We start from the raw sequence: 27,982 nt of genomic DNA on the forward strand, positions 1-27,982 counted from the left end.
TGTGTCAATACTGGAAGGATCTACTGACAGTAGAATATGTCTGAGGCATGCTGAATATTTTTTAGCGAAAGGAACATTCTGTCAAATCGCCCGTATAAAATGTTAAAAATCCAAAGAACCTAAAATCTCTTCGCGTCAAGCTTACTTTTTCCCTCTTTTTATTTCTCCGTGAAAAATTCGAAACTTGCATCGCTTGACCTATAGAACGTTTCATCTTACAAGAGATCAGTAAATTTATACACATACAATTATCGATATACAGTTGAACAACTACTCTACAATAGATAATATCGTCCAAAGTGATTCTATTTCGAAGTTCTCGAGCCTTTGAAACTTCTCGCATAATAATATTAGGAACGTTGGCACGCGTGGACCAGGTTAGGTCTTTGGCTGATCATTCCCTTTGCCTCCCAACTCGACACGCGCTAAAAACTCGGCGAAGAGTTCACTGTTTAATTGGTACGAGACGGACGGGCTCGTCGAGTTGCGAGGATTATTCTGAATGATTATTGTTCCCGGAAGAAACTTTTCATTCTCTCATTAAAGAACGTGTTGCCTTGTAGATAGGTAATCTTGTATTTTTATTTTCTCAATTCTCTGCCTTTTTCCCTTTTATCAAGTCGACAAAAATACTTGAAAGTATCTCGGTAAAATTTACACAAGATGTTCACGCGAATTATTCCAACTAAGAATGTGGAATCTGCAGATTGCTAAGTAACTGCTAGTCTAACGAGAGATCTTTGGAAATAGTCAGAGTATGTTATCGATAAATCTGCTTCAGTATCATTGTATATCCTTCTCCACTGTCTACCATAAACGTCCTCTAACAATAAAATCTTGAATCTTTCATAAAAGGCAAAATCAACAATGACAGGCTGAACGTATTATAAAGGATATATTATCACAGGGATTCCCATAGAAACTCAGTTACTCGTTATGAAAAAATGTAAATGTGACTTCGAACAGAGAGATCAGGACCATCGAGAACACAGAACATCATAGAATAATTAGGAAGTACAGCTCGATTGCATTCAAATTTTCTCTCCTGTAAAAATGATCCTTAAACGATAAGACTAGTCGCGTAAATGTCTCCCGATATGATCATCCCTAATGCCTCCAAATGATTGTTACATCGATGTCGATCGTTCCTCGTGAGCCTTTTTCACAATCGCCAGTTTCGAGTGAGGATCCGCGGCCGGAAGTCCAGTATAGGGTGGCTCTCGAGTGCCATGCAACAGCAGAGTCCATTCTCTGAACCAACCGCGACGTGGAGTTTGAGTATTGAAACTTACCTAAAAATAGATCATTGCAATTAGGAATATTTTCTGCAACAGGTTTTTAACCGATAATGAAAATACAATTTTTTGAAACTGTTATTTTGTTTACCTCCAACAACCAGGTTCCCTGGGGATATTCACCCCAATTATGAGTCGTCATGAAAGGCCATTTCATAAAGCCATCCCTGTGATCGTCGTCGTGTATCCTTCGGCTCAGAATCATGGATCTAAAACCAGTCCTTTTTTATTATCATTTTTCCTAGAAGTTGTGGATTTCTAGTAATAGGATCAAAGTGTGAAGTCACGTATAATTTTAAAGCGAGTTCGGTAACACACCTGGTACCCATGGGAGAAGTCAGGAACAGTTCCAAATCGCCTCGACGCGTGGCATTCACGGAAATAACAGCCTGCACGTGTTCCAGGTAGTTGACAGCATACTCAGTGCCAGCGCAAGCATCAGTCTTTATTTTCAGCAGGATCGATCGGTCGCTTGTCACTTCCCTAAAAGAAATGCAGAGAGAAGATTAAAATAGAGGTCTTTATATGAATCCATAACATTCCAAGGTAACTTTTACATGATATATAAAACAGAAAAGCTTCTGAGAACAGACAAAAATTATGTGCTCTCGCCACAGGCAACAGGAGAAACTCGAACTAGTCAAAATCGATACTTTGGTCACCCACGAATGACAAAATCTGATAGGAATTCACCCTCATCATGTTTCCTAGCTTCCCAATGAGGAAATAAGAGAGCCCGTGAGCCCCCTTCCTTCTGATGTCTCGAAATGGACACAGTAAGATCGATAACAGTACAATAAGACTCACTGAGGCTCGAGAACAGAACCAGCCTCGCAATGGTATCGTGGTGGCACAGTCTTCCAATTTTTTGCCAAAGCTACCATCGCGCCTGCATCCAGCACACCATAGCCAAAGAGATGGTTAAATTCCAGTCCCACTCCATTCATCGTCCAGTGGAATCGTCCTTTCGCGTCAAACAGGGAGTTTCTCTTTGATGTTAAAACAGTCAGGTGTTGAATATCTCGCCAGGTCAGCTGTGGACTAAAACAAAAACGAATATTAAAAAATATCGTTTATTTCTTATTTGTTCTTCTTTATAAGAGAAATAAATGCTCCTTTTCTAGGATTTGTATATGCGTCGTACAGAGTGAAAGGATTAATAAAGCAATGACATTTTAATATCTTCAACACAAGTTCAAAGAACTAATACTGAAATAAGAATATTATATTCAAGTGAACGCATTATCGAGCTAAGAAAATCTGTGAAAAGGGCAGAAACATTTCACGTGCATTTGCTGGCGAATCAATATTTGCCAGTATCGGTGGACGATCAAAGGAACTGGAACAGGAAAACACGGGGGTAGAGAGCGAGCGAGTATCAAAGAGATGGTGTCTTGCATTAGAGCTCGGCCTTTTAATGGTACATTTCCATTTCTGGGTCACGATTCAGTGACTGAGTTTGACGAGACGCCGAAAGCTCGAGGACGAGGCCCATTAACACGCTTTCAGCCCTCCCATGAGTCACTGTTCTGTTCCTTAATTTTAGCAATTTCGACCTGAGTTTGCGACGCGCCGCGCTGAATCACCGTGCAACGAACTTTGAATACGTTGAATTTATTCGTCGTTGCTTCCGAACAATGGCTATCGTTGATCCACGTTATCCTGATTCACATGAAACGCTTTAATTTATGAAGTTGCAAACTAAATTTGCGACATTTTCCGCGCAAAATATTCTTTTTCCGTAGCGCGGGATTTTTCAGTAGAACAGCTCGATGATATTTGATCCTCAACTTGAGAAATGTTAAATTCAATCGACACGATAATAATTCTATCGAAACTGTGTGAATATTCTACTAAATATTACCGATATGCAGATTGAAGAAGAGTCGAAGATATTTAATGTAGTACCACTGGAATATCAGTAGTAATATCAATAATACCTCCACGCGTATTATTTTTATTTCTAACGAACATTGAATAATGTTTCCGTATTGTCAGTGCAATTACAAGCCCGATACGAGATATCAATTATTTCATTCACGTTCCATTTACGTCACCGATTATAATATCGTTCAATATTAAACAAACGCTGACGGTACAAGCCCCTGCGCACGCTTGTATTTCCTCTTTGAGACACGCCATCGCGTCGACCTCCATTTCTTTTTACGGCTCCACTATATATTTTCGAACTAGTTTCCTATGTAATTTGAAATATGTTCGTGCAGCAATTCTTCTATTAACACTATAGTTTGCTTATTAAACTTTAAGATGCTCTACGTACTGAGGCAGTCATGCTGGGAATTGCTGGTCGACCCCACCGCAAGTAAATTACCAAGTTCACTACACCAGTAAAATGTACAGAAGTTATTAAATTTTTAATTACTATTTCCAAGAGAATGTAGTATTAACTTTTTTTTGTAATATTAACTCTTCACTCATGAATGAAAAACGCTGGCACAATCGTCAGCTTGATTAATGTCATTGTCTTTTCTACCTTTGTTTCCTTTTTACCTTTGTTTCCTTTGTACCTTTGTATCAGAAAAGCAACTACGTTGTCAATAACAGATTTCCTATACAGTTTTTCGTTTCCCCAACCTACAACGCAATAGTCCCAACTGGACTTCAATAGCCACCTGAGTAAAAAATTCAATTGACCGATTTTCAAGCTCTCGATCAAACCTCCAAGCGAAAGAGTATCCAGCCGCGGGAGTAAAAACTTGGCCAAAGCAAATACCCACGATTTCAGTACGGGTAGCTTGAAAGCTTCTCGCTTCTACTCGCAGCTGGTAATTCGATATTTATCGAGGCGCATCGATCGAACTGGCGCGAGGTAAAAGCTCGAACAGCTTCACCCGTAAAAGTTGACCGATCAAAGTAGGTTCGAGGCAATCACCAACGTTCCTCAAGAGTTACAGAACTCTGAAACTGCGGCGACAGAATTTCTACTGAATTTTGGGGATGCTGAAAAGTGCGGAAGAGGCTACGAGCTCGCGGAAAATCCTTATGCTAGTAATATCAAGTTTAAGAGGAAGATCAAAGGAGTTTCTCAACAGGATATCGTATTAAACATCCCTTGAAAAACTTACTTAGCTTCTAGAGCGAGGGCGAACACTCCCGCAGCTTCCGGTGCGGCGGCTGAAGTTCCGCTGTGCGTCACCGTGCACTCGCCATACAAATCCGTGGTGGCCTGAAAAAAAATCCGTGGTCTGAGGATAACTGCGAACGTGAGGCATTTTTAAATTAAATTGAAAGTTACTCTGACTCCTGTTTTTGTTTGCAACAAACTTTTTTAATGGTTACAGAAGTAACATTTTGTAAACTGTTTTTCAGATACAATTGTGAAACAGTTTTATCTCTATGTTCTCTAGAATTAGTTCAAACATTGAGCGTTTTTCGATTGATCACATTAAATGTAAAAAATAATACGGATGCAACATTGCATCCTTTCATCTGAAAACTGAAGAAGGCAATATCCTTCTCCCTAAAGAGCAGTTTGACAACAGGCTATTTCCACAGAGCTATACGGAACACTTTATGTAAATGATCTTTCCTAAAGTAGATTCGAGGAACGATCGCGCACAAATCGAGCCGATTAACGCACAAACTCCCACGAGTGATTAGAACCTTCCACATCCAAACGTTGCAATTTCCTCCAACGTATCTATGCATGTCCTGTGGATATCAAGAAAGTTTCTACATTAAAAGTTCTCTTACGACCTTAGGAAACGGCGATAACAGCTCAGCAAAGCTGTAAATGACATTCTGGGGGATGAACTCTCCTTATTTCTAACGAGTGAACATATTAAAAAACTGCCCGATGGCGACGAGATTTCGCCCCTAATTGTTTAAGTAAAAACACTTTCCTCCATAATTTGCAAAAGACGACCCATTCAGTCCTGATAAAGTACGACATAGAAAAAAAGAGCCCCGTCTGTTCAGATTAATAAGTTCGAAGCTGAGAGAAATTGAATTCCAAATATAAAAATAAGAGCCATAGAAATAAAATAATGGAATTGTTTTTTCCCTTTCTCGGAATCCAAGGATCACGTCCCGAATAAATCTTATTTAAGACTGGACCGTGTAATCCGTGCCACGTGCACTCGTACCCGCCCCCGCCTTTCCTTTTTATTTTCCCCTTCGCTCGAGCGTGAAATTTTCATGGGGCGGAGAAAGGGACAAGGAAGCTCGTGTCCGTCCATAAAATCTCGACTGTCGAGCGCGAAACCCGCAGGAACGATCCGGAAAATCTATCCGGAAACGAGTGTGACGAAAGGGCGAGGGTTGCGAACGATGCTAACACGCGTTTAACGAGATTGCAAAAGGTTATCGAAAGCCACCTCGTGTTCGACGATTTTCCATTTTCTACCCAGCAACTCTGCCACGTCAGGTTGTCCCACATATCGTATTCTTCTTCTCCTAGCATCGAGAATTTTATAACCTATCGAAGGAAATGCATGTGTACGTTCGCTTTGGTTGATGTCATTTTCCACCTTGGAACATAAAATATCCTGCCAAGTAGCATGTACTTCCTCGATAGTTATATTCCACTGTGTGTTAAGAGAATACATAAATTCATTTGAAAGATAGCATTGCGTCTTACGAATGCGTTACTGCATCTCTCGAAAAGGTCACGGGGAGATAAAACCGAGAGAATTAAACAACGTAACAGTGCTCTACGCCAGCTTCTTTCATCTGGAATTACTGTCTAGATTTCAAACCGTATCAAGTATTAGCGAGAACGCAATGGCAGACGCTATCCCGCTGTGTACAGTGAAAAACGACCTAGCCAGTAGTACATGCTCATTCATGGAACTAAAATATTGTCACAGCTAAATATATAAGAATCCCAAGGGAATGGAAAAATGTTCGCGTCTTGAGTCAAATATGTGTTTAACGCACTTTGTTTGAGCAATCTTCTGTGGTTATCGCGAGGCAATCTTGCGAGGAATCGTTTCTCATTTAACCAATAAAGAAGTGGAACGACGAATAGTAACGATGGGGTCTCCTACACGGAGAAGCTTCCATATCGAGAGGTCGATCGATAATAAGCGTCCATAAAGTCGCGGTATAAAGTTTATGATGGGTCTGCTACAGCTTTCGTTAGTTGAGAACGAGAATCCACGTTTCCCAGTAAAAGTTCCCAGTAAAAACCTCCAAAAAGGTGCGAGATGATAAATTTTAAAACAATTTTAAATATTTACAAACACTAAGATGCTTCTCCTTGGAAATTCATAGAAATCTCCTTACTTTCTCATTTAATTGCAAATGACGTAGCACCCAATGCAGCATGCAGAGAATTTTCGTACCAAATCTATTCTCGAACTTCCCAAACCAACTCATCCATCATTCCCCATGATATGTACACGGCATAATTTATATCTTGGCTAGCGAAACAATGAAACCGCGCTACTCAAACCCCTTCAACCCCATCTGTCACGTACACTCATCTCCTGGATCCTTCACCGCCCACGCAAAGTGCTGCATCTTCCATCCCCTGAACGAGCGTATTCTCTGTTGCAAAGGGGGATGGTGTCACTGATTGCAATTATGGTTCGTTAATAATTTGTTACCGGAATACGATGGCCATTCTCGAAACATTAAACGCTGTCTGTGTTCAATTTCAGTGCACGTATACGTCCACGCCCTTTTAATAAATCTACTGTCTCCCGTGGGCGAAGAATTCTAGAATTATATGTAATTTATGATATACCAAGCGTAACATGATTTTCATTAGTTTCTTCTTTTTTTTTTTTTTTTTTTTGAAAACTTGAGAAGTTAATTAATTTATTTGAGAATCCGTAAAAATTTAAAAAAGTCTAACATAAATGTAAAAAAATTGAAATTAAAATTTACATTAAGGTATAAAAGAAATTCTACGAGAATTCAATGATGTATTTGTTTATATCGAGTCTTTGTACGCTTTGCTGAGATTCCTGTCTCGTGTTTGCAAGCTTCACGTATTTTTGCCTGTCTGCAGTTTCGCATAACTTGCTAAACTCGACTGGAATTCAGCCTACGCGTCTGAAATGCTCGGATAACTGCGTGCACTGTTGTTGCACTGCGTGACTCGAGCCAATTCCGCGAATTCACGTTATAACTCAGATACACGATAAACCGCGGCGTCTCGGAAGCTATTGAAACCTCGTGTAATCAATAAAAGTTGCAAGAGCTACTCTTCGAGAGGCGAACAAAATTGAATTTCTACGCCATTTCGCGAACTCTTGTGCCAGTGTTTGGCAAAAATTCTGTCAAAAACATAGAACCGTTTAAATATTTAATAACTCAGAGTGCTTTCTAGAACTTAATGCCTGAGGAGCATCCTTTTCCGAGCGCTTGCTAAACTTCGAAGGCGGCGAAAAGTTTTAAAAGCCCCAACAACAGCAACCTCGGTCAACAGCTCAATTAACCCCACGCAAAAAGTTAGTGACGACAAGGGTAAAAAAAATTTGATCAGAAGCATAATTAAATTATCGTCTTTGCAATCGATAACAGAGTAAAGTTCAGAAGCCAAGAACTATTACGCTGAAGTCGTTAAAGAAGTCACTAAATCACGGGAAAGTACATTAAGGAGATATTGCGTCTCATCATTTTTAAAGATTACTACTGGCGGCGGCTCAGAAACGCTTGGAATCACTTCCAGCAAGCGATAGAAGTCTTAATTCGCTTCAGGCGTACCTTAACGCTAAGAACTCTTGAAAATTGTTGAAGTTTTAATCGCCTCTGCTGCCTTAATGGTCCGCCAAACCCTCGAAAACTTTAAACGTTTTTAAATCTGCGCGTTTAAGCTAGGATATCAGCGAAAACGATTTAAGTGTTTATAAATTGCTCGAGAACCTGCAAACGAGGAGGATCGATCCATCGATACTCACCACTCCTATGTTGGGGTCTTTAGCACCGTTACTGAACGTCGAGGCCAGTGTACTTGAGCAGCTCTCGTCGTAATGAGCGTTTTGGCCGTCGTTGATTGCACTGTTAATGCTGACAGTCCACATACTGGCTGCGTATCCATCGCAATTACAGTCGTCCTCCTCCCCACCGTCACCAGATGCCCACACGTAGATGTTGCCCAAGCCTCGTCTCCCCTGTAAAATAGAATTTCGTATTTGAAAGGAAACATTCCCTTGCAATCCGTAATTATTGGAAAAAATCAGTTCGTATTGTTTGCTAAAATAGGAGTGCTAAAGTAAGAGGACAATTGGATTCATATGTAAACAAAGGAAAACATTATTTAATAAAATTAGCTTTTGATCAAGAATGAGCGTGCTTCAGCCACAAAGAGATAGTAATTAAAAGGATACTATTCACAAAGAGATTTCTAAATAGTTCTCTGGAACCACAAACAGAATAATTTCCATGTAAAAAGAGCAGAACAAATGAACGCGCGCAACCAACTGGAACTAATTTCTCAGTTAATTAGTTGTGGTCAATGCGAACAACGATGGCAAAGAGGAGAATCAATGATTTCAGCCTGCGAAATTACAACCCTCTACCGCCCCCTCGCAATGAGGTTTGTCGAAATTGCATCCGAAATTGAATTGCCTCTGGCACATCGGTAAATAAACACAAATAGACAGCTTTTTTTTTCTTTTTTTCATTCAGTTACTCGGCTTTATTAATCGAATAATAGCATTACGACACTCGACAACAGAAACACCAGCAATAAATGTCTGCGACCTTTGCACACGTCTATATAATTATCTCGGTAATTAAGTCCACCAAGCTTCATCGTCTCTTCGATGAATTATCGACGTTTTCGTTTAGAATGAGGGGCACGTTGATTGGATTGGAGGCAATTATTGGTTACTCTTCGGGCCACACGTGGAAATTTCAAAAACTCCAGCTTGTCGATCTTCCCTGGCAAAAGCGAATCACTTCGATGAACGGTTCGATACACCCTTCTCTGATACTTTCAACGCACTCGCGCGTACCTTCCAATCTCTCACTAACAAATTTTATTATGCTTCCACTAGTATCTGCTGTAACCAACACTGTGTGATGCGAAGTCTTTGCATCAAGAAATTTCTAAGAACTTGGGTCGCTTTGAGCATCTACCTACGCATACTTCAATGCAAAAGCTTATGCTTTATAAACAATTTCGCTCATTCCATTTTCCACTACTTTGATCTTGCGAAATGTACACTCCTTTACAGCATGCTGTGCTTCGTTTAAAGAGCAGCTCGTGCAAATACCACCCAGAGATTTTCTACATTGCCTACGCTTTTCCGGGTGGTGAAGCTAAGTAGCGCGTGTTATTAGCACGCGTGACGCACGAAAACGCTCCCAAACTGTGACGAACGAAGGGACCCCAGCTCGGAAGGGCTACTACGGAATTTTCGACGATCGATGGCCTCAAAGGATGCTTTGTTTGCTGAAGGGGCTGCGGAAAATAACTTGCCTACAGTTGACAGTCGTCAGAAGTTCAATTATGAAGTTAATTGCTATCATTGTTTTCTTACGTAAGATGAAGTCGACGAAACAATATCTTCTATCTTTGAGAAAACGCGGGGGAGAAATTGTGGGGATGAATTAAAAAAATATGTGAAAGAGAATTTCTATTTTCTTCTTGCCTAATTTGTCAAATAGAAGACGATGAAGCTGAAAAACGAGAACTTGAGACTTCCAAAGCGACGTTTTGAAAATATAATTCTATTTTTTATGGAACTTTCAACAGAGAACTTGACAGGAACTGGCAGGGAGATAAGCGTTGAGAATTATGACAGCCCGCGACGTCAGAGTCATGTTTGCCTTGAAGAAGTAAATGTTACTGCGAAGGGACAGGAAAAAAGGCGAACAAACGAACGAGGTGATAAAAACGTCGAAAGCAAGCTGCGCGTGGGAAATATAACCGGTGACGCGAGGTCGGAATGTTGATCGTCTTGGAAAACATCAAGAGAAGAGAGGAATCTCGCGATATTTCCGTCGGGGAGGCTGAAGTGCTCTCGCGAAGCGATTGGCAATGCAAATTCTCAAAGGACTAGGTATCTGTCGCTATTAATCATCGTTCCATGAAATTATACACTTCTGCTGAAAAATCTCACACTACTACCTCTTCTAACACCTTCTTCTTTCTTATCTAACACCTCTACTAAAATTTCCAAAGTCTTAACTTTCACAAAGCGAGCACAATTTAAAACCCATTGCGATGTCTGACTAATTTACTTATGTTCTACTAGATTTTTCCTCCCTTCCATACTTTCTAGTAATAAGTCAGTCAATATCGAGTCAATCTATGTCAATTCACCAATAAAATCCATTGATCATCATTTTTACTCACAATCAAAGTCAGATGAAAAATAAACATCGTGAAATGATGCTTCGATCTCCTACGTCAAAGCGTTTATCAGCAGAAAAATTAAATTCCGTCGCTCTCATAAAAGTTTCATTCCAGTATGTATCAGATCTTCTTCTCGCGAGAAATCAGAACGACGATCACACGCCAAAGGTCAGCGTGATTTTCACGTGAAACTAAAATAGAGTCAGGACAATACCGGACCATCGCCGAGGGACTTCGAGGCGCTTTTATTTGCGCAGAAACGTGCACCGATACGCTATGAAACGCGTTGCTTTGAGAATCGTGTGCCTGCGGCTTTATGGCGACACGATTCGAAGCTGAGGGTCGAATAAATCACACGATCCATCTAGATGCATCGAGTCGTGCCTGGAATTCTCGATGAATTCCTACAGACTGTTTTTTGCTACCATTTCTCAAGCAATTTACTCGAATTAGGGATCTGTTAATCAAATGCAGTGTATTCCTTTCAAATGGTCACTTCTATAAGGTGTTCAATAAGAGGTGCCAGAAATTTTAAAAGTAGATTCTATGCATACTAAAATAAGACACGCAAGACAGTGTCTGACTTGAAACACTTATTCTACTGCGAGCATACATAGATAGACGTAGCGATATTAGTAGAATAAGTTCAGTCAGACACTGTCTCGTGCGTACTATTTTAGATGTATCCTTCACACTTATAGGGTCTATTTTTTTCAAGCTATGAGAGAAACTCTTCTTGATCACTAAATAATAATAAAAGGTAGCCCAAGTTACATATAAAATTCAATGACTAGATTCGCGGTTTTAGAACTATTCGAATATCAATTAATAATTGAAAAACGAAGCCTCAAACATATTTAGTCATTCTCGATATTCCTCTTAAATTGCCTCATAAAATCATCCCTTAAAATATCTGAAACCTCTCATCGGATACGCTGTATACTACATGTGTCAATACGTAAGCTAATGGTTCTCAATTTTCGGATTCGAAAGAAGCCATAAAAGCTTCGAAGAGGGTCGTTTGAAGACGTCAGGGTTAATCTGTGTCCTTAACATCGCCCACGTCAAGGACGGTAAAATGATCCCGGGGTAGAAAAAACTGATACTGATACGCACCTCGTTAACTCCGCGCACGATAGCCCTCATCGTCGCGTTCCGCGGACCGTCGACGGTCTTCCCGTCATCCGTCGGTCCCCAAGAGGCGCTATAAATGTCTATGAGGTCAGGCTCGTGTCCCATGCTGTTTGCTTCAATCAGGTCTGTCATATAAGGCTGATCCAACATCCGAATTCCAGCAACTTTCGAGTCGTAAGCGACTCCCACGCCGCACACTCCATTGTCTCGGGCTGCTGCCACCTCTCCAGCACACCTGGTGCCGTGGCTTGTATAGAGAAAGAAAATTCATTAGATCTTCTACGTGTACAGAACCATAAGAATGTTTGCTGTCGATCGCTAGACACGGGATAATATAGGAGTTCCAAGAACTTGGGACAAAGTTTGAATTTATTAAAGAATCTCGTGAATATACGTTTATTTCCCTTTTTTAATCTAAAAGGCAGAAACTCGGTCGACGAGCAGATACAATCTCCTCTTTTTTGTTCGCCCATCAGTAGAATAAATTGCGAAGCTCAGTACTGCAAGTTGCAACCTTCTTCAAATGAAAATTTATGAGTAACCACGGTCTAAATCGTTTCCCCGATATTTTGCAACATGCAAAAGGAATCTTGGGCAATAACTCTGAGGTTTAATGAAAATTTCACTATATAAAGCTCGCGAATGAGATATTTCCAGCCATGGAAAAATTATTGAAGACGTTTGCCTTTTATTAGCCGCGCTTACAATTCTGTATGCGACGGAGTGAACAGCTGTCTCCCTCGTTTACGCATCTGGTACCATTGTCTAAACAGCCACCGCAAATAGCACACGATAAATGTCGTTTTATTAGACAATTCGTGGCCGAGCCTGTGACAATAGTATCGAGATTTAACACGTTTTCACGTACTGAAGAGAAGCTTTTGGAGCTCCTTCGTGTACTAAAGTCGTCAGCTATCAAAATCCTCCCACCCCCTACAGATTTTAATCAAAGTACGCTTACCCTATGTAGAAATAAAGTTTTCCAATAATACAAACTTTTTTGATCACGGTTCCTTTTTCTACCTAGAAGAATAATATTGACAATGGCAACTGCTGTTCCGAAAAAAAAGAACGCCATTCGACCGTCATTTTCCCCTGAAGACACATAAAAACTTTGATCGTTTATAACTTCTTGATCAAACGACGAAAAGCGTCTGGCAAAGCAAGAGGTCGAGGGTTAAAACCACTGAACGACAGAATAGGCCGGACAGAGAAGCAGAGATTCACGATTTTACAACCAACAATCCGAACGAACTATTCATAGAGTGGACTTTATCGTGGACTATATCGTTCGTCTCTGTCACGCTTCTTTTTGTTTCTTTTATTAAAGTGCTGCAGATTTTACGTCCTCTCTGCGATTGAAGTCATAAAAATCGAGAAACGAATCTCATAAAAGATATGAAAGAGCCTAAACCGAAGCGCATGAACGTCATAACTTTGAGACGATATAAACGTTTCTCACTTTTTTTTTACATGGACACCTAGATTCTGTATGCAATAAATAAACTAATTAAAGATTTACAGTTAAACGAAGCACAAATTCTGCCTTTCCAATCAGTTTCCAATCAATCCTCGATTCCTATTTACATAGCGCAGGGTGCTGTTCATCAAATCTAAGTTGAAGTCACGGTACAATATCGCGAGTTAACAAATTCTTCTTCAACGAACCGAGCTAGAAAGCGTTTTAATCAATTTTACGTTCGTTTCCACGATAGACTTCCCTACTCTTCGTTAACTGTGGGATCGAATTGTATCTACGGTCTCGTTTGATGAGAGATTTGTTAGAACTTTGCTGTGTACTGTAGAAGATTCAATAATTCCTTTTAGAGCTTTCAAATCATCGTTTATATTTTCTTTCAACGTGGAAACGATAATTACTATTGTTTGGAGACCATCAATTTCTCTTTCATTTAGAGAGGAATTGTTTTGAAGAAACTACGAAAGAATTCGAGAGAAAAAGAGAAATGAATTATCCCCTTGAAGTAAGAGAATTGAAGTTCCACGGTAAAAAAAGCCTGGAAATGTTAGAGAATCGAGATCCTTCAATAGCACGCTAGGCTTTTCACGCTATTTGCTCGAGGCGGACGTTTGTCAGTCGCATAGCTTCGTGGAAATTGCTTCCGAGCTTACGTAAGCTCGTCGTAGAAAAATTTTTATGTAACAAACGAATGCTATTGACAGATCGGCCCAAGAATTATAGAGCTATAATTCCCTGTATCTTGTCAGAAAATTTTCACAGAAAACCACCCACGATCTATCAGACCACCTTTCGTTAGCTTTCAGCACAAATCCAGCGAGATGGAAAGTTTCCTGGAACGACGGAGAAGTCGATTTCTCATTATTGGATAAAAAGTTAGGTCGATTCACCCTCTTCGAGCGTCATTAGCCCCTTCCATGGTTTCCTCTGACGGTTCATCCATGATCATCAGAGGAAAACAGTGGGAAGCTGAAACAAGAAGCTCTACGCCGTTTTTGCGCCCTTAACAACCATCTCGAACCAACCTCCGTACTAATTGCTACCAAGTAATCATTAATTACGCGATCGCGGCATTTATCTTCCTCCTTGAAGCTACAATTTCCCGTCCAGGTTGTTCATTTTAAGAAATAATGAGCTCCGAGCAGAAGATATTCACGACACAAGCTTCGTAACAACCGAGATAATTAGGGATCTTTCTTAACTAGAATCATTTCACTCACCTGTTAAACCAATCGTCCGTATATCTCGGATAGGGATAAGGATCGTTGCTGCTGAAGTCGTAAGAAGCCTTAGCGTTCTAGAACAAACGAAAAACCTTGATTAAGTCGTCTTCCTTGGATAGAATGGAAGACGATTACTTCGGGAGATAGAAACACGTGAAAATCGAGGGAAATGTAGCTTCTCTTTATCAAGACGACTGCACACGCAAGGCTGATGGGACTCGTTAGGTTCCCTTCCGACGCGAATTCTCATGGTCGTTAGGAGAATAAACATGCGATACACCCCGTCTAAGATCGGCCAATACGTTAGAGAAAAAAACAGAGATAGCGCACTCGTTAAAATGGATTACTCTCTGGGGCTTTTTCGGTGGGTAAGACCAGCTGGATAAACCCACAAATCCGCTGAACCGACTCGTTAAACAGTAGCTCAGTCAGATTGTTCTCTATCTGGCATAACTGACTAGTTTTCGACCTTCCCTGTGCTTCTTCACTCGAATAATCTCGTGAATCCTGAATACATTATTCGCGTGTTGCGTCTGCCATCAGCCAGTCGGGAAGAAAAGAAAATACGTTAGTCGTTAACGTGGATTGCTCTCCAGAGCTTTCTAGTAGATAAGAGTGGGAAGAAGCCGTCAAGACCTTTCAACCATTTCTCTTAACAAGTAGGAGCAGAATCAGCTTTATGTCTGGCCACGAATTATTTCGCGTGACTGGCTGTCCTTCGATATTTGAAACTTCATTTCGTACTTCAGACTACCCGTGCTTTATTTGCACAGTACTTCTGTCGCTGGAATTACATTTTCGAGCGCATTTCTCTTGCGAGAAACTTCAGTCATAATAAAGATTGAAGTTCACTTAAATGGAAACGCAATGCGACAATATGTCAAGCGCTGCTCCTTCTAGTTCTAAAATCCTTCCATGTTGACGAGGATATTTTTCTAAAACTTGTTCTACAAGGAGATAGATATACGTATAGGGAGGCCTTGCAGAGTCTTTAATTAATTAATTACGAAGTCCAAGAACACAGTTCTCGCACTGTAAAATTTCTTCTAGATCAATATCACTGCTCATAAATTTTACGCCTCGATTGAACATCCATTAATCCTCGTCTTTTCGAAGATCAAACCTTCCTGTCCACCCTCGTCTCTCCCTTCTGCCGCTTCACACCCACGTCACTTTATTTTTTCGAATACCTTCTTGAATTTCCTGGCGTTTGTACGTAACCAGCTCGACCCACTTTTGCCTATTTCCTTTGATTGTCATTGTATGAACGCGCTTTATGAAATTTACCTGCTTCTTCATGGAACTTCTTAGGTTCGCCTCGTGACACTATGTATTCAATAAAACGAAAAGGAAGCGACAGAACAGCACAATGAAATTAATTAGTCTCTCGGGAATTTTTCCCCGCGAAGTTTCTCTTTCTTTGAGGCGAAGCCAGCTTCCTCCTTGCTATTGTTCGCTTGTCCGCAAACTTGATTATGAGTTTCTGTGACGCGTAGGTTGCATTGTCTTTCCAGTTCCGCTCCGTCTTTGGTTTTTCTCGGAAAACGTGCTATTGACTCGCTTCCCCAGAAACCAAAAAAATATGGGCGTTCATTTTCTCGTTATTTTGCGCTCTCCTCCTATACGAAAGAACAGAATATTTGATATTGCCTATGCTACTGACAGCTATGGAGGGTGTATATATTTAAATAATAGCCAAGGAACCTTGAAACTAGGTCGAGTATCTATCGGTGTCGACGCAGTTCCATGTTTTTGCAAAACAGCACTGCTTGGGCAATATCTGCTAATATTTTTCTCGTTACGCTTCGCTCTTCGTCGGCCGTGATTAACTGAAGTTCCCCTGCTCTATTTCAATCTACGTCATTCGGTGCACGTAAAGGTCCCCTAGAGCCCCTGCAGCTACTGGACCGTGTTTAATGCGCGGGCTTCCTTCTTCGAGGACGTCGAGTGGATCCTAAGGACCGAGTTAGGATACGTGATCTGAATCTAGCAGACCAGAGCCGTTCCTTAAAACGCGTGCTTACGTCCTCCTACAAATTGCCATTTTATCGGCAGTTAAAATGGTACGTTCCTTGCTGATCCTTATATTTTTATTTTTATGTTTTATTCTGGATCCTCCACCTCACTCTCTTGATTTTTCATCATTTTTCCTCCCATTTCTCAGCGTGAGTCAATGGAGATAACAGATCCCCATTTTTCAAATTTCCATTAATTACCATTTAATGCATTAAGTGGATGCAACAAGGTTATCAAGGAAAAAGTTCCTCGAGGCAAAAATGAAAGCATTCCAACACTTTGTCGTCGGCCATTCGATGCGATGAGGTCGTGTTTATGACTTGATTTGAATTTCAAGACGTGTAAAGTTATGCTAATATTCTTTATAAAAGATGCTCCTCTAGAGCATCGTTCATAACTTCCGCGATGGAATGAATCTGCTGCCATCTTATATTTTAGACAGTGAAATTCACTTTCGAGTTTCATCTCAGATCGATTCATCGATGATCATTGAAGAAGCATTGAAATTAAAGGACTGTAAGCCATACTACTACGTTCGTAAGTAATTGTAAGTGATAATGGTCAACGAATGGGCACTGAAATGATGATCATACTTACATAGTTGAACTTCAGATCCGGATGCATGTAGTCAACACCTGAAACAGAGCAAGACAAAAATTAGATTAGTATGTGGTAATGGAAACTGCGATCTGGAACTCTATGAAACTTAAAGTACTTACCGTCAACTTCGAACTCCAGCAAAGTTCATGTCTAAGATTAATCTCGAGCCAACGCTCGGAGCACCTCTACAGTTAACATCATGCATGGTCGTAACTCCTCAAATTTGAAATTCGAGAGAGCAAACGATGGGACAATGTTAATCTCGAAGATTAACAAATTCATCGCTAAGCATGTAATTTTCCCTTATTAACGATGTTGAAGGTATGAAATATTATCACAGTGTATGCGAACGACGACTGCCGCCTCAAAATCGATAACGGCAAGGTAAACTACAAAAGACTGGAATCCTTAACAAGCTGTACCTCCAGATATTGGAGATCACAAGACCAACAGCATCGAATCGTCAGCTTACAATAGTAAATGGCAAAGACCCTCCCACGGGCTATTATAGATTCACGTTTACCAAATCGAAGTTCTGGGAGCTAATCGCGTTCCAGGAGCACCCATTGTGCCGCTGTTATGCAACATCTATGAAAGGACTTATGATGTTGCAACGAAGTTGCTTGCTCTGGGGCTACCTTCTCCATTCGACATGGAAATTGGTACTAGAAGCCGCCAATTTGGGACTTTGCATGAAGTCAACAGAATGCAAAGAGGAAAAGATAAAGTTACATGTTGTATAACTCGAATACCAAATTGAACATCGCGACAGCGTTGAATAAAATAAAAAGTACCTCCAGAGAATATTTCTCGTCCTAAAGGGGGTTAATATTTAAGGGGTGCAGTATTTTTTAGAACAGACATCTCCCTAACTCTCTCCCACGTATTCACTACGAGTCATGAAATTTTCAATAGTGAAGGTAACAACATTTTTACTTCGACTCCCTGTTTTTTCTCACCATGAAACAGAGTACACCCCCAACGACGTTCATATAAGAAAATATATTACAAAAAAGTATGGCTGTGTTTGGAGCAAACGAAGCACTGAAAAATCCAGCCCGCAGGTACAATAAAATATTCAACGTCCAACGTTTACGAATCGGCCACGTCGGAGGTATTCAATAACCAACATTTTTACTGTATCCTGAAACGCGCAATTTTATCGAAAACCGATACGCATATTCGAGCTAGGGGTTTATATACAAATTATTGCACCGTGTGCACCGTACGTGACTTTTTTTCTATTCGTTAGCCATTTGTTTGCGGTCTTCTAAACGACCGACGCAGATGCACCGGGTGCATCGCGGATTTTACACCGACCTATAACCCCGAAGGAACATCAGTGTGAACGACATTCGTGATTGGATCAGCAGTTAGTTGCCGATATATCTCCCACGAGTCGAACCGATCACATCGGTTTTGATCCGGTGGATTGTTGGTTATCGTCTGTTTGACGAACGTTTGACGACGCTCTGTTCGATATCGGAATGGAGGCAGAGCCGGTGAGCGCAGTTTAATCGAGCTAGCATCAAGAGGCATGGATACATGTATCTGAATTTTGTTCTGCATTTAGTTCGCTCGTATCTGAGTGAAAATGGGTCATTTACGGAAAATGGTTATATGCAAATGACGGAGTTCGTTTGAGATTCAGGTAATATACAGGGTATTCAAAATAGAAGTGATTAAATCTTGGAGATCTTATTCTGTAACATACGACCTTTTGACCTATTTTTATTCGCGAAGTGAACGAAACATGTTCCTAAAGTTTTACCATTTGTTTCTGTGACAATGTATAGAATCTTGTAAAAACTGGTATTTTCACAGAGATAACGAGAATTTATCACCTTTTAGTAGTTTACTGGTTGATATAAGACACTAAAGTAAGACAAGGATTAATTTTTCTTTTTGAAATATCTTAGGATATAAATTTACAAAAAGGATATTCGTAACAGACGCGAAAGTACGATGGAAACCGAGGAGCGAGAATAATTAATGAAATTATGTCGAAGCAATATCCGTAAGTGATTATCTTCCTGTCACGGGATGCAATTAATGCAGCGACGTTAGGAATGCGACGTTCACGTGGCGTGCAGTCTAGGCTAAAGCTTTCTGTTGATGAGATCTCTCGAGGAGAGCCGCTGACGAAATTACTGCAGTTAAATCCACGAAATGGTCCATTAACATTGTAACTCCTCAATGAAATAACGATTTCATCCCCAACCGCAGCACGATATCTCCAATAACCGATTACTTTTTCATCTTTGCAATTTCATCTTCCGCTCCAAACCACTACACCATGTTCAAACCTACTCTGAACCAATTCTAATAAGATATCAAAATTCAAGCCAATGTTCTCTTCTAATTTGAAATCCGACTCTCGTTGTTCCATCACCCATGACTACTGTGTCTACTTCCTCCTCCAATAACGCAGCTCGAATTACTAAAGTCAAAGGTTAACACCTTACCGTCATCCATAATGGCCGTGGTCACGTTCTTCCCTGTTACACCTTGAGCCCAGGCTGCCTTCACGTTCAAGTCTAACTTCGGTTTGCCTCCGTTCTGACCTGTGTTCTTGAGATACCACTGCTGCTCGAAAAAGGGGTCCGTCGGGTCTCTGGTGCCAGGATTTGCTGGGTTTTTAATTTGGTAAAGGGGCACGAGATTATCCACGCTCAGGGACTTGTAGCCTCTCTTCACCCTCTTGAATCCGGGCTGCTGTACTGCGGTGTGCACCTAAAACATTCAAGCGTATCCTCTTGCCTCGGCCATTTACGCTAACGTGAGAATTCCACTCTCAGCTACAGGGACAGAGTTAATTCGTTCTTTCGGAGTCGCGTTTTAAAACTTTAGGAAGAACATTTTAGATGTGTTGTAACATTTAGAATTTTTAGAGACAAATTAAGCTTCTAATATTCGGCATAAAACAAAAAGAAATGGAATATTATAGATGAAGTTTTTATTATAGCTCCTCGAGGAGAAGAGGTAATAAAAAAATACCGCGCGCCATGAGAGTGCAACGAGGCGCCAGAAAAAAAGACGAACGTTCTTTCGCATGGCTCGACGACGTTTCCATAGCGCGCGACCCCAGCGATCGTAATTTTATGCGACCAATTTACTCCTCGTCCGATTATATACTCGTCACCGTTCGAGATTGAGACCATTCATTTACATTTATATCGACGCCCTGATAGATCAGATGCCCTTGGATCGAGCAAACACTCGCTTATTCATTTAGCTTCGCGTTACCTTGAAATTCCTTCGACCCTCGAAATTGTTTACCTCAAAACCCAACGCAAATCGAAAGCAATGTGGTAGAATATCAGTTCTGAGGAACAAGTGCGATACTTTATGAACTGGAAAACCGTGGCGATAAAAAATATTGCTTCGTGAACAAGAAACGAATGGGAAGAGATATAATAAAAAAAAATTTCGCTCGTTGAGGTATCGCTTACCAAAGGGTCCACCTTCAATTTCCTCATGTGTGGCACGGACCTTTTGCTCCGCGCGTGTGGTATCGCCCTGTGCACGAAATGGTATTCCGTCTGACTGCCCAATACCTGAAAAGGAAAAAATTTATATTCTACATCTGTCACACGGATTCGACTCGTTCCATTTCTGAGTAGAATATACTGAATTTATTTGAAATATATCAATTTCTCTTCGTATTCCTGCACACAATACAGCCATATATTTTATAACATTCAGACCAAAACTATTTAAGAAGGAAAAGATATCTACCTTACTCAGATACATTGAGTATAGTGGGTGTTAACTGAGAAATAGATGTACCAGGGTCGAAGACCAGGAAGTTTGTTGAAAACTACTTCATGTATCAAACGCATTAGCGAAAAGAATAGGGTTCCCAAGATGTAGGGGAGCGATTCTTTTCTAGCTGCTCTCACAAATAACCCAAAGTGCTTCCTCTGGTGTCAACTAGACGTGCGTGACAGCGGAAGCAGTCCTTTTTCCTTTAAGGAAAGAGTTATTTGACCGTGAAGGTTCAAAGAAATATCTAATTAAGATTCTTCTGGAATTGCTTATATAGAGCGATGGTGCAAGCGTTTGAAGCGATCAAGTGCACCAGGTGAATACGAGGGCTCGATCAAATTATACAGAAGTTAATGGTCGAGGGATGAGGCATCATTTCGTCGATCGAATCGAGCCAATTACAGATAGATAAAGTTATCTCAATTATAGCATGAGCCGTTATCCGATTAATAACTCTTCACCTCGCGATAGGGAATCGATCGAGCCGATAGCAGATTAAGTGCGGGCGTGTTATTTACCCCAATCGCGTGTAGAGTCATCCACGCCGTGCAACGGTGGGCAAAAGTGTAGAGAAAAAAAGAACTAATTATAGGCTCTGCAATTCAACAATCTGCCCCTTATTTGCACTCGGATGAGGACTGCAGGTCATTTCAGTTTCTGTTTTATCTTTTGACTAAACCATTGACTATAGACCTCTCCCATACCTACGTATAAATAATTAAAGCAAGCTGAGTTGTTTTATTCACGGCAAATCCTAACATGACATAACATTCTATTCACCCTTTCCATCCAGTGTAATTATGAAACTTTCAGGAGCACCTAACTCGCTTCCCTAAAGCATTCTCAACCGACTGAGAAGTGAGCTCCCTCGGTGAATAGGTTGAGAAAACTCGTTTTATTTGCCATTCAATGACGAAGTGGCTGTTCACGTTGCGGGATAATCGGCCATGCAATTTCATCGTTCTCAAAAATCGAGAAACGCTGCACACCCGCAGCGTAATTTCTCGCGACGGCATTCTCCATGCTTCTCCCACTTAAATTCAAATTCACCCCCTGCTGCGCTTAAACTCTCTCTGGTGCGAAGAAATGAACGAGATTTCTCAGTGTTTATACAGTGTTATGAAATTATAAGTAAAAATATGAGAAAGTCAGTTGAATGCAATTTATCATTTTTTTTAATTTAATGTAAAAAGATGTTTTTGCGTTTACGTTTCAATTTCCTATTATTTTGAGACCCAGTTACGAGACGACTGGTTTTCCGATATCTCGAATCACATTTTGTTACCAATTGATGGGAAATGTCCATTTCTCGCGCGTTCTGCGAACTTTTCACGAGGAAACCGCACGTGCACGTCGGGTATCGATGTCGAGCTGCACGTGACCACAAGAAATCTCATTACGTTATCGGAATCCTTCTGCACGGGCCGCCACCATCGCTCTTCGTTCCGTTCCAAATCCCATTGCCGATACACACGCAGACTGCCTGTCTGTGCCAACATTCATCACTTTCCAAAGAAACTGTATTTCAAGGCTTTACATGAGTCTCTTAAAAACGACTACTATATATCACGACTTAATATTCATCTCTATTACTCAATTCCAGAAGACTACAATTTATTCCCCACCTTCTTGAAACATGTACCAAATACCAGTCACGTGCCTCCTTCTAAATTCTCCTTAACGAGAACAAGCAAGAGCGACTTAATCTTCAGACGATTTCAATGACCTGACACCCACGCCTTCAATCTCTTCACCGTCTTCGAATATTGTCCCTTAAGTCGGGAGCTTTACGAGTCGACGTCAAAGCGGTTTCACTTAAAGAGCCCCGAGCACCGACGTTCCTTTCCCCGCTCTTTGAAGGAATTAAAAGGGAAGCGAGAAGGAATCGTTGCTCCGACTGAATTGAACGAAAAGCAACAGGGAAGAGACAAGGAGTGTCTGATCGATTGGCCAGCACAGTTCGACAGCCTTTCTCGATGTGGAAAGAGGCGGGTGTCTCTCCCTTTGGTGGAAATGGTAGCCGCGGTACAGTCGATATCGACGTTGTCTTATCATCCTATTCTCGGACTTGGGTATTCAATTTCCATGCGGGCATCGTGTCACGGCACATGCTGGCGAACATCAGACATAGCAATTGTTCGATCCGTATGACAGTGACATTAACAACGATAGAAGTTTCATTCACAGTGAAATCTCGTTGAAATGAAAGCACTGGAGAGAGTGCGATATTGAAGGCAATGATCGAGAAGAGTTTCAATTTTCCGAAAGAAGACAATTATAACCCTCCTTTGACTCTCGCGATTGCTTTGTCGATCCAAGCACACTTCTACCACCTAAACTGACCTACCCTTAATTCAGTTTGACTTTGGGACGTGTCGCGTAATCCAATTAACAAGCGCACAGAACGCGTAACACCGAGCAGTGTTACGTGCCGTGTGTCGAGTGAATAAACACGAGCGCGTAGGTTTATTGTCCTCACCCTTTTGCGCGACTATAACACGCCCATGCAGTTTGTCCAGCCCCGATGTTATGCATTCAAAACATCAAGTAAAGAGACCAGTGTCGGTCAGCGTGCACGTGGATCACCGAATCGTTTTAAATCGACAGAATCTCGACGCCCGATCGTTCTCCCTTTTCTGCTATTTATCGAAAAAGTACGAGCTTGAAAAGCGTTGGTCACAGTAAATTGAAAAATTGGAGACCAGAGAACTTCATCGTGATTAACTTGATTATGGTTGATCAAAGAATTTTACTTGACTATCGAAGGACGCGAGTCTTCAATTCAACGAGGAGAAATATTGCCACCTACAAGTGTTACCACACAATCTTATTGACAAATGGGTTTTATATATCGCTGGTAGAAAAATAGAATTATGCAAGAGTGGATAGTGGGAGTGATAGAGGTTCAGAATGTATAAATCACGAACGATTCGCATAACTAAATAGGTTTAATGGAAACTATGCGAACTCTGTTCACTTTTACGGGCCATTGTTGCATTCTTTGTGCTTGCAAACGATGTGAAGAAGTCAAAGAAATCTCCACAGTCGGTGCATAGCCACGGAATTGCAATAAACGCGCACTGTAGCATCCACGGAGTCACTGCACACCGTCAATGCTATGTATATACCTCTCTACTGTGATCCTATTTCAGAATTGCAGGGTCGTTCATGCAATACTTCAAAGCATTAAAAGTTAAAGGAAAAAGAGAGAAGAAAATAGCGTAAATTGATAGCTTACGTCTAACATTAAGTTTCGTAATCAAACTCCAAACGGGTAGTGGTGTTCCCATCATCGTTTTGTCAAAGTTTCGCAACACTGAAGTGGAGTATCGTCAGCTTCACCGCAATATTCCGATCGATCGACCTATTTAACCTGATTATTTTGCGCGGCTTCGCTCGACTAATCTTTTTATTATTCTAAATAAAACTGAACGTAACTGTAGTTCAGCTGAAGAACTTATCCACCTCTCTTTCGTACACAATACTTTTCCCTATTTAGCATCTACAAAACCCTTTTACTTCCCATCATGTTATTCATCAATCCAACGTTAGTTATTCATCAATCCGTGATTACCAGAGATGACATTTCTAATCAGTCATCGAGGGAAAAACCATCGATCACAGCAATAATCTGACGCAAGTACGTCACTGGGTAATCAATTATGTTCGACGAGTTGGATCAGATAAGCACGTCACGAATCATTGTAAATACGTCGTTCGAGACAAGGTCGATTCCCTCGGAAATGGATCACATTCGGGAGCGTAAAAGGATTTCAAAGCTTGTCTAATGGAAAACTCTGACTCAATGAGAATGTATGGGCTTGTGAAAGATAGTAAGACACTCTTGAAAAAACATGCGTTTGACGCAATCGAGCGAGAACAGCTACGCGACCTTCTTACCCCAGGAAAATGAAACTCGATAGTTTCCATACACCCTGCAAGTCACATCAACTTTCTCCTTTTATCTTACAGGTTCCTCCAATCTCCTTCGTTCTTCCGACCAATCGGCTTTACAACTCGTCCCAAGCACGAAATAAAGTTTCCATTCTGTCGAGTTCGAAAATTGCCAGAAATCATTTTCACGAGGTTACCATCCCTCCAATAACAGGCTATTGTTCGTCGATTGAACATTCTCTGGTCCTTGCTCACCCTTACTTGGCTCGAGAGCCACAAAAAGTGTCTTATCTGAATGGAACATCCACCGAGAATAGAATAACGTATTTTTTAACGAGTAATGAAGCACGTTCGTGCATTATTATTAGAATACGTTTCTCTCTGCGTGGGTGAGGACAGGCGTCAGACAAATCCAACAATAGGCTAAGGACAGACGGATGGACTCAGCCAGCCGTATGAAATTACAAGGCACCGACTAGGACGCGTAACAAGTGGCATTACTGTCACAATAAAAGGAACACAGAGATATCGAGCAACACTCGTTCAGACTTTTCCACATTACAACAACTGGATATTAAAATCCCTGGGCAAGAGAAGAATTTCTCGCAGCGATTTAAAACAAGTGTTTCCTCTCTGCAATCTACAATCTAAAAATCCGAGGTGCCTCGTAGAATTTACTCAGAGAGGTAAAATAAAACGGTCACTGTTTAAAATCCATTTACGCCCGCGTTAAGACAGATCCAATAAAGTGCGAACTAGAGAGCAGTAACCAGTAAACCGAGTACGAAACGAAGAAGCAGAGGTTTTCCAAGCTCTAGCCGGGCAGAGGAGAGCCAACAGCTTTCGTCCAGCGAATCTAATAAAAGGAAACAACCCCCGACGTCGCAACGGCCAATGACTAACACAATTTATTCCAACGAGATAGACCCCGGGAGCACTTGAGCCGGAACTCGTGTCTCTTTTCGCCCCAAGAAGCACTTGGCCACGACGAAAACGAAAATTTCAAGCGTGTCTCCGTGATCATCGCCGTTTTCACCCTCGTCTTTGTGCCGCCTTAATGGAATCTCGAGTAGCGGCTCCAGCGAGCGCGATACGCCCGACGAGCATTTAACGCAACCCTCGTTGCGGCGAATGCTTCGTTAAAAATTGACTTCTTCGGAGTAATTATAGCTCGAGCGTAAGTTCATCGCGAAGTTGCCATGCCGTCGGGCAAACTTCTTCGCGGACGTCCCTCTTCTCCGTTTACTCTGCCAGACTCTCGTCGCGCTCAACGGATTTTCATTGAAACTCTCATCTCCATTTCCAGCGAGAAAACTATAATCCGCTGTAATTTGTTTGGGAGGACAGAGTTGGTGAATACTAAGTTCTTGACGCGCAGGGTTTTGTCTCGATGTACAGAGAGTCGTATAGAGATGGATAATGAAATTTATTTTGGAATTAAAAAGAGAAGCATAGCGAGATGGGAAAAGTATTTCTCGGAAAGATACAGTATCGAGTGAAGATGAATAGAATTCTTGGTACAGACTGTAAAAGAACATTGTGTACAAGACATGAACGAAAAGACGTCGAGAAAAAAGTTGGACGCGCTGAACGGTGATGCCTACGCGTCGATCCTTACGTGGGCGTTCGACTACGCGGAGTCGCTTCTACTGTTGCGTCGTCTGACCACTAACCGATATTTCCACTTCGCCTGAAGCGAATGGAAACAAAGATGCGTTTGCGATATCTGTGAGCTTATCAGTGATATTAAGTGAGCTTTCTGCAATTATGTCAATTATGAAGGGATCCCTTCTTTCGACTATTTTCCCTGGTATTATTAAATTTGTAAATATTAGAAGATCACGAAAGGGTATGTGGAGTTTTGTAAAGTGGGGCTTTTCATCGAATTAGAAACCTATTTCAGAGATAATTAATCTTATCGTGGGTATGCATTGGAGGTATTTATATCAACTGTTTCAAGCACGTTTCCGCGATAATGCGGGTGCTCGTGACAACCAATATGAAATCAGTTCTCCTGCTGAATCCAGCATAACCACAGTGAGCATTGGTTGCTCATGCGATGAACAGATAACGAGCTAGTGTTGGTATAAATCGGAGGTAAAATGTAGTAAAGAAACAAATGGTCCATTGTTAATTTTCTGCGGATGAACCGAACAATTTTCATGGATTTTCCTCTGGAGAATTCATATTAATTTAATTTATCAATGAGAATTGTTAAAGACGCTACTTCACACTAAACTGTAACCACAGTCTAATCGAATGTAGCTACAGATTAACCTACTTAAGCGAGATCTAACTCGATCAATCTAAACTCATAATTTAAACTTAACGCAACTTTAGTCTAACTAGACCTAACTTGACCCAACTTGGCCTAATGTAAATATACAATTCCAGCAGGTATTTCTTTCCATATAGATACAAATATCGATTGTTTTACGATAGATTTCATTTCGACTCTAACGTATTCATTCCCTCTACGTCCCACGCCACATTCTGTTTCACTACTGATAAGCAATTTCCTCGACGCGACCGCAACGGGTACGTGCTACGCTTTGTGATACGTGTCAGTGTCAGGATCTTGTGGCATGCACCATCAGTTACATCAGGGATAAAAAAAATTCTCACGGACTTATGGAAACTATTTCAATTTCATAACCGAGCATTGTAGATATCTTTCCATGTACATTCTGTTTAAATACTTTTTAACAAAAAATCTTAAATCAATTACATACTATTTACAATCAAAATAGTGTACAATTTTTAGAATCTTTTTATTTAAATACATAACATATTGAATATTAGAATAAAATATAGTAGAAAAGTGATGGATACTTACCGGTCCTAGATTAACGAAACCATTCCTAGCAGCCACGCGATCGGCGACGTGTCTCTCCGCAGGCTGCCTCATCTTGACAAGGAACGTGTTGGTGAACACCTCGGCACTAGTGCCGGCGCAAAGAAACGCGATCACCGCGAGTAGCATTGTGACGGGCCGGCAACGAACGCTGACGTATCTCGCATTCGCGGGCACTGTACTCGGTGTACGCGAGGGTACTGCAATTTTCGATCTGTCAACAGCCACCACCTCGGTAGGGGTGGTCAAAGCTTTCTTCACGGTGGTGGTAGCGACGCTAGTGGCGTTGGCGACGTCCTCCGTCTGAGTGGTGACGAGAGCGTCGATGGTGGTGGTAGAATCGTGCGTGTCAACGTATGGGGTTGTTGAGTCGCGCGCAACAACATAAGCGACACGTGCTCTCCCCATGCTCGTCGCTAGCCGACTGGCTTCCTCTCGTCTCTCGAT

At 41.2% G+C, this 27,982-nt stretch overlaps 1 protein-coding gene across 1 annotated transcript; it reads right to left on the reverse strand.

Moving 5' to 3' along the window:
• Nucleotides 1-876: 876 nt before the first annotated feature.
• On the reverse strand, nt 877-27,943 carry Amon (prohormone processing protease amontillado). Its single transcript, XM_076379267.1, has 12 exons — nt 27,518-27,943; nt 20,472-20,576; nt 19,485-19,752; nt 17,017-17,054; nt 14,401-14,477; nt 11,686-11,950; nt 8,165-8,377; nt 4,382-4,482; nt 2,103-2,336; nt 1,614-1,778; nt 1,387-1,504; nt 877-1,292 (listed from the first exon to the last, which is right to left on the reverse strand). The coding sequence occupies exons 1-12, from the start codon at nt 27,941-27,943 to the stop codon at nt 1,128-1,130; spliced, it is 2,175 nt and encodes a 724-aa protein (XP_076235382.1). The 3' UTR covers nt 877-1,127.
• Nucleotides 27,944-27,982: the final 39 nt, after the last annotated feature.

Source organism: Calliopsis andreniformis, chromosome 5, assembly GCF_051401765.1.
Source record: "Calliopsis andreniformis isolate RMS-2024a chromosome 5, iyCalAndr_principal, whole genome shotgun sequence".
NCBI lineage: Eukaryota > Metazoa > Arthropoda > Insecta > Hymenoptera > Andrenidae > Calliopsis > Calliopsis andreniformis.